At 48.9% G+C, this 8,007-nt stretch overlaps 1 protein-coding gene across 1 annotated transcript; it reads right to left on the bottom strand.

The window, feature by feature from the left end:
• Nucleotides 1–2,035: 2,035 nt before the first annotated feature.
• LOC109780831 (uncharacterized) lies at nucleotides 2,036–2,916 on the bottom strand. Its single transcript, XM_020339418.4, has one exon. The coding sequence runs from the start codon at nucleotides 2,869–2,871 to the stop codon at nucleotides 2,269–2,271; it is 603 nt and encodes a 200-aa protein (XP_020195007.1). The 5' UTR covers nucleotides 2,872–2,916; the 3' UTR covers nucleotides 2,036–2,268.
• Between the last annotated feature and the right edge of the window lie 5,091 nt (nucleotides 2,917–8,007).

Consider the following 8,007-nt stretch of genomic DNA (forward strand, 5'->3'; position numbering starts at 1 on the left):
GGAATCTTTAATCCTGTTTTTTACAAGGAGGAACCTGGCCCAGAAGTGATGGACCGTTTCCTAAGGTTGCTGTTGTAGATACATTAGGTCACATATGTCTGGAGGACTTGAATTGCTTGGGGAATATTGCTTGTGGTGGGTGGGCGGGCTAAAATCCGAACCCTGACCCACTATTGGATCCGGAGTTTGAAGAATCTCCGAGGTCACCAGTTCAGGGCCAGTAAGCTCCTGAAGACTTCCGGACTTAATGCCCGATCCTATGTTCGGAGGACATGAGGTCTCTTGTTGAGGGTGGATATCCGGCTCACAGGGCTCGGAAATCCGGACATAGCTGGTGTTTAATTTAGGGGGAGAGGCGTTGTCGGCTCGTTCCTCAACGACCGCTACAAGATGGGTGACTGGCGGGGACTTGATTTCCCTCTGATCGGGTTTAAGCCCAATCCAATCGTAGTCTGTTGCGATCCCTAGGGTGGCGATGCGATCTAGCAGCTCGTTCAAGGACGAGACATCTGCTGGATCCATCTTTTCGGAGTGTTTGAGGTTGACATGGAGATGGTGTTTGGCGATTGTGGGGGCGCCGTTGGCTTGATGGCCGAGCGAGCGCCCATGGTAAAATCGCCGAGCTGGACGACCTGTCCTGGAGTTAGGGCCCCTCCAGAAGTAATATCGTCATTAATGACAAGGCGAGCCATCTATCCTTCTGGTGACGACACAGTGGAACTCTCAATGAAAGCACCAATGTCGGTGTCAAAACCGGCCGATCTCGGGTAGGGGGTCTCGAACTGTGAGTCTGAGGATCGAAGGTAATAAGGGACACAGGGAACACGATGTTTACCCCGGTTCGGGCCCTCTCGATGGAGGTAAAACCCTACTTCTTGCTTGATTGACTTTGATGAGTATAGGGGTTACAAGAGTTGATCTACCTCGAGATTGTAATGGCTAAACCCTAGTCGTCTAGCCTATGTGAATTCTGATGATCTCCACGGACTAAACCCTCCGGTTTATATATACACCGGAGGGGTACAGAGGCGGTTTACAAGGGAAGGAAACAATACATCCGGACTCCAATCTTCCCCTCCGCGCATCCAGGAGTCCTATCCGAACACGGGGAATAATCTTCCGTTCTATCTTCACGGCCCATCAGCCCGGCCATGCTCGAATAGGCCGGACACCTAAGGACCCACGAATCCAGGTCTCCCTCAGGCGGCGCCCTCGGCCTGTATGCCGCTTCAATGGCGGAGGCAGTGAGAAGTCGCGTCTGCCCTAAGCCGCCTTCAATGTGGAGTGGCGCGCTCTACAGCGGCATGCATGCGGGCAGCTGGCACCGGACGGGAAGCGCATCGGGAGGGAAGAGGGGTCATTCATGGGCCAGGGCGGTCAGAAGCGGGCGTGACAGCGGTCCGGACTCCCGCAAACCTCCCCAAGTTTGTCTCCGGTTTGTTGGAGAAAACGCGCCCGGACCGCGCCGTGGACCGATACATGACCGCGTTGGATGACTTACACGGTCTCAACGGTTGCGGGAGGTTTACTGGTCGGCGGTGGAGATGCCCTTATACCATTGTTTTTACAGTCACATGAAATAATAACCTTATGTAGAAGTAGATTGTGAGCCAGGGCTTGAGCTTCTCGGCACGTAGGGGCCTCAAGGCTTGCCGAGTTGTTAATGTTGGGGAAGACTATAGTTGAGGATCCCAGAAACAATACCCTTATGATTCATACATATTTTGCAGATGCGTCGGACTTCCCATTACGCAAGTCCGCCGTCAACATTTATTTTGGCCACACCCGCAAGAGGTGGCTGCCATGACATGCGTTGCCGAATAGGTCTGGGAGGTGCGGGAACTGCCGGTCTGGGACGCTTCAACTCATCAAGCTCGGCAACGTACCTCAACATGTCAAGATTGTGGTTTGTTCCTTCAGCGATGGAGAGATAGGCCCACTCAGGGTCACCACCTTTGATCATTAGCCCAGCACAATTGAAAAAATGGATATATGTCCCCCAAAAAAACGATAGTAGAAGTATGAACAATTCATATATAGGACCGCATTTAATTTCTCTTTGTTACAAAATACATGTACAATGGCAAATTAGCCAAACGACATTCTTATATACTACTCCTACCTTTTGAATTTTCCTCACCAACAACACTATTCCAAAAATGGTTAAGATGAAAAAAAATACAAAAATAAATCTTATCACCAAATCTTGAAATTTGCTTCCATTTTTATCGCTCGTTGTCGCTTGGCTTATTTCTTATGAGCATTGCGTCACTCCGCATCTTCTTGGATGGTGCTGAGCGGCTTGAGCGCCTTCTTCGCCGGCGGAAACGCCGCCACGGCAGCCTTCTTGCCAATCCTCGCCGGACTACCACTGGCTTTCACAGAGTGCTCTCCAAGAGTCCTCTCGTTCAGCTTCGCGTTGACCTGGGCGTCCACGTCGCCACGCCCGCTCCCGGCGTGCACCGGCGTGACGCGCACCTTCCTGATGCCGGCGCCGCGCCCACGCGGCCGCGCTCTCGCCGCCAGCGCCTCGCTCGCGCGCACCGCCATGGCCGCCATGTCGGCGCTCGACATGGGCCGGCCGAGCATCGCCTGGGGGAGCACGAAGTATATCTGGCCGGGACGGAGCAGCTCGCCGCCGCCGAGCGCCGGCACGTCCTCGTCGAAGTAGAGCGCGTCGGAGCTGCACAGGAAGAAGGGACCGCCCGCGCCGGCATTGCCTGGGCCGAGGACGTCGGAGACGCTGACGGGGGAGGAGGAGGAGGTGGCGAACTCCGTGAGCGAGCCGTCGGCGGCGATGACGCGGGCCGACGACGGCTGCTGCTGGGGCGCGACGCTGCTCCGGTGGTTGTGAGAGAGACCTGATCCCATCCACAGTTTTTTGAATACAGGCGGAATGGCTTTGGTGTTTGGTGACGACGGGACGCGGAAAGACGCTGTATATATAGACGACGCGCCGAACGTGGACGACAGTAGGAGTCCAGGGACAAGGGTTTAATTGGAAACGAATTGCTGTCATGTCTTTTACACGTCGCTCCCTTGCTTTTGGTGTTATTGTGAGCTTGTTGGCCTTCTCGATTCTCAGTTTCTCATGGTGACGGAATGAGGACTCCTTTCTTTATTATTGCCAAAGCAATCTTGGTTTCTGCCACTTAAATGTTGCAAATAGTGCCTGAGTATAACTGTATAAGGATACTTGTACTATAATATTTCTCATCTATATGAGAATTAGACACATCCTAGTTTGTTCTTCGAAACCCGGCAAATAACATTTTCACTTAGAGAGCAAATGGTGTGATCGCGGCAAACTTTTCATACAAAAATGTACAAATGATCATGTTGACGTGGAAACCGGACATAAACGTTTGGTTCCTGGGTATATATACTATGTAAAAAAAATTGTAATTACAAAAAGTCATAAAAATTGATTTTTTTAAATAATAAACTTGACCTTCTATTGTATTGGTGTAAAAAGGTTAGTCAAGGAAAAATTCCATGGTATTGTTGGTGGAAAAACGAAATAAACACTATATAGAAGTTACTATTCACATTTTTTTGTCCTTGAGATCCCCCCCCCCCCCCCCCCCCCCCCCGCGCGCGCGCGCGAAGTCAACAAGAATTTTTTCCCTCACAAAACATTTTAGGTTTTTTTTGAGGGTGAAAGAATTGTATTACTCAACTCACCAAGTCCTTACAATCATCAGCCATCAGCAGGTAGCGCTAGAGACTCATCAGGGCCAGAACCTACCCAAGTCATGGTTCTCCCTTCAATACGAGAAAAATTAGCTAGACTATCACTAACTCTATTTTGTGAGTGAGCTACATGAGTAATACAACAATCATGAAGATTCATAAGATACCTAATCTCCTTGGTAAGTGAAGTAAAAATCGATCTATCTGTTTCCTTCGCCTGGATAAGCTTGACTGCAACAATTGAATCCATCTCAATGATAATTGGAAGATCACTTCTCTGAATGGCAAACGAAAGGCCCTCCATGCATGCGCACAATTTAGGCATAACAGAAGGTCAAGTTTATTTCAGACTGTTTTAGAATTTTTGACTTTTTTTTTCAAATTGCTATTTTTTCTTTCATATCAAGTGTATATACACCTAGGAACCAAGAGAGTATTTCATTGCAGAAACCGGCCAATAGACTAATTGCAAAGATAAAGAGAACACATGCATTCCAATTAACGGAAGATGAAGCCAATCAAAATTCTACTGGATCCGCTTCTGATGTAAACGATAGTCCACTTCTATTCTTCAATTATATGATAACAAGCATTATGTATTATCATAGGATTTTCTAGACGGCATCTGGATGTGGGATGAACACAATGCCTCGTAGTAGCTGTCTCCACCCTGCAACAGACAAGATACGTAAAAATGTACAAAGCACCGGAATCATCTCATGAAGTTCTACCATTAGGCCTCCTTTGGTTCATGGGATAGGAATGTTATAGAATAGGAAAATCATAGGAAGTGAGATGACATGCATCTCAATTCCATAGAGAAAGAGATGTCATTTGATGCATAGGATAGGAATTTTTCCATTGAGTCTAAGCTAATGTTTTTATTTTCCTTCAAAATGTGAAGGATTGATTCCTATCCTAAATAGGAATAGGAATCCATTCCAACAAACCAATGGACTTCAAAGGAATTTTTCCTTTGCAATTCTATCCTATAGCATTCCTATAAAATTCCTACAAACCAAAGGAGGCCTTAGTTTATTTTTTCGGGAAAAGCTCTATCATTAGTTAATGTATAATAAAGTCAGCCTAGCCAGCAAATATATTTTGTTTCCAAGTCAACCTTGCGAATTTTACTATAGTTTATTTATTTCATTCATAGTCAAACTACAAATTTGCCTAGCCTCTCCCCCAAGAAAGAAAGACACCTGCTTCATCGTGTAAAATAGCAGTTCCGAAGGGGCCGGGTCGCAAAGTCTCCAGGGACGAAGAAGCGCGAGCAAAAACCAACGTCCAACCACGGCCAGCTAGGGTGCTGGGGTTGGGGCGTGGGCGCTGACGCGGCGGCGAACCGAACGCATCGCCGCACCTTGTTTTCGGATATATGTACGCACTGTCATACATACGGCCTACTCCCACGTATACTAGGTATAAAATATTTTTTCGGAAACTATTTTTTTCCTCTTAAATTGCCGTGCGTTTCGCTCGGTCCGCGTGAGTGACTCACGCACGGAACCGCGGGTTCTCTCTCTTTTCCTTCGCTGCACCGCACGCCGCTGCTGCCGCAGTGCCTGGCGCTTTGCGCTGTTGCAGGCTGGGTGCGGCGCGCTGTGCGCCCCGCGCCGCGGCACTGCCGGTCGGCCGCCAGAGCTGGTGCGCGCTCCACCTCCACTAGCGCGTATCGTGTTCGTATCAGGTATCAGCCTACGCGACGCGACGGGTTTCCCTTTCACTTTCCGGCCGGCTTCTCCTGTTTCCGGACGAAGGAATGCCATGCATGCAGATGCGGTGCGGTGGTGCTACTGCCTGGCCGCGCCGCATTTGTCAACTTGTGCCACGATCAGTACAGAGGATATGCGGTGCGGCGTTGTAGCTCGCTGGTACTCCTACTAGCTATGGCCGGGCTGGAGGTCACTGCCTGTAAACCGTGTGCCGCGCAAAACCTACGGGGAGAGACAAGCGGAAAGCACGGGACGATTGTCTTCGTGTATATCTCCTCCGCCTCCGGGTGGGTTTTCTTCTTCGTGCGCAAGCTACCTGTGCAGGGCAGCAGGGGTCATTGGAGTACAGTGTGCATCTCCCGCATTTTGTTTTTAATGATTTACAGTGCATTGGATCGAGGGCCGTGAGATCGCGCGAAATCCTGGTACCACGTGCAGTGAGGCTTGATCGATCTTGGGTCGCCAGGACAGAACGGAATTACGAACTATTAGCGTACGTCGATCGCCTCGTGCTCCCTGTCCCGATCGATCGTTGACTACAATCATCACAGACAACCTACCGCGGCTGTAGCGGATCGGTGGGCGAACGAAGCAGGTTTCTTGGCATGGTCTTCATGCTCCCGATCGATCATTCCACGTTTTTGTCGTTGCCAACATAGAGGGTCCAGTCCAGTGTTCGATTAAAGGCAACAATAAAATAATAAACCCTACCCGTACGTACGTACTCCTATCGTCGTACGTTTCTTTCCCACCTGGGGCATGGGCTGCAGGTGTGACCCGGCCGTGCTTCCAAGATGTACTACTGTCCGTACTCCGCATGTACGCGCACGGATCACACCCTTCACACTTTTTATTTAGTCGTACTCCTTCCGTTCCTAAATATAGAGTATAAGTCTTTATAGAGATTTCATTATGGACAACATACGGATGTGTATAGATGCATTTTAGAGTGTCGATTCATTCATTTTACTTCGTATGTGGTACATAGTAGAATCTCTTTAAAAACAAACTTACAGGAGTAGTTAGGAACGGAGGAACTAGATGTCTGTGCTTGCACGTACGGCGTCGTCCTACTGGAGGTGGTACACTACGAATGGTATTTCTCGACCTGCCTGCCGTGAGCCGTAACAAGGACCGCGGACCAACGCCGTATGTACGGTACGGCGCACCCTAGCAGTGCACAGAAACTGAAAGTTCAAAAGCTGCGTCTCTTCCAACACCGTCTTGATTGCGGGTTTATCTATCAGTTTAGTGATAACAGTGGTGAAAGAGATCGATGCAACGGGACTCACGTGAAACTCCAGGATAGATCAAAGTGGAGCCCTGTCATGTCTCCTGCTGCCGGTGGACGTGACCACATGCTCTGAAACCGCACTCGACCGCACCAAAGTTTATCGCTCGCTGCCTCCGCCTCCAAAATTGATCAATTCCCCAGCTTCCTTCGCGTCGTTCCTACGCCGATTTTAAAACAAAATTCAAATCAATCCTCAACCCAAACACGGTTCTGCAACATGCTGAATTGCTGATGCAAGCAGACCAGCGCCCATTCTGGAGTATGTTGTACTAGTAACTAATTAGGGTTGATCTCTATCAGAAAATGTTATCACCAGCGCCGCGGCCGGCAGACAGTGACATCAACGGTTGTGAACTCTCAAGCCTGACGGCTCCTGTTGGGAACCACACCTTTCAGGGGACACAGCATCGATCCCATCCCATGGTCTTTTTTTTTTCTTGCGAAGTGATGCCCACCCCCAGGACATGGTCTGCGTCCCCTTCAAAGTTTTTTTATTGGCCATCTAAAAAAAAGTTTCTTTCTTGGATAGGCTTCTCAATCGGGGAGGTGGCTTTTCTGGACGTTGGAACCGTTGGGCTCGTTAGTAGTTTTTTTAGAAGAGTCTCATTAATAGTTACTCCCTCCGTCCTATAATATAAGAACGTTTTTGACATTAATGTAGTGTCAAAAACATTCTTATATTATGGGACGGAGGGAGTAGTTTAGTTGGTTATATGGGGAAATTACACAGGAGCACCTAGGTGCTCCACACATGCACATCTGTACCGTTGCAGATCATTTAGATTCGGACCGATCGAATTGAATGCGTGGTATTAAGCTTTGTATCCATGAAGTACTTGTCTAAAAACAACTCGTATATGCATGTGCTTTCCTACGAGCTGGCCTCACCTGTAAGACCGGTTTTGTTCCACTCGCCTGGCCCACTCTGCGTGTATTGAACTGCGGGCTGATATTTACGCCGCCTGTCCACTGTTCGTCTTCCTCATCCTCTTTCCGTTCCCCACTTCTTTTCTCTCAGATCTAAACTTGGCGAGCTCCCTGTTCCGTTCCGGCGACATGTGTGCCTCATCCTCGACCTCCCAGTCACTCGCGCCCTTCATCCAAGAGCAGGCTCCTCTCCCTCTCATCCGCTGCCATTGGTGCAACGACGACGACGTCCAGTGGTGGGTTTCTCAGACACCCAAGAACCGCGGAACACTTAAACAAGTGCGAGCATCACTAGGTTAGTCATAACATCCCAATTTTCAATTTGGATGTTATACATAGGTCATTATATGCATATCATATTTTATTTGCTTTTGG

Source organism: Aegilops tauschii, chromosome 7 (assembly GCF_002575655.3).
Source record: "Aegilops tauschii subsp. strangulata cultivar AL8/78 chromosome 7, Aet v6.0, whole genome shotgun sequence".
In the NCBI taxonomy this organism is placed as follows: Eukaryota; Viridiplantae; Streptophyta; class Magnoliopsida; order Poales; family Poaceae; genus Aegilops; species Aegilops tauschii.

Coding starts and splice junctions, on each gene's coding strand:
- LOC109780831 (XM_020339418.4), bottom strand. CDS start 2,871: ATGGGATCAGGTCTCTCTCACAACCACCGGAGCAGCGTCGCGCCCCAG.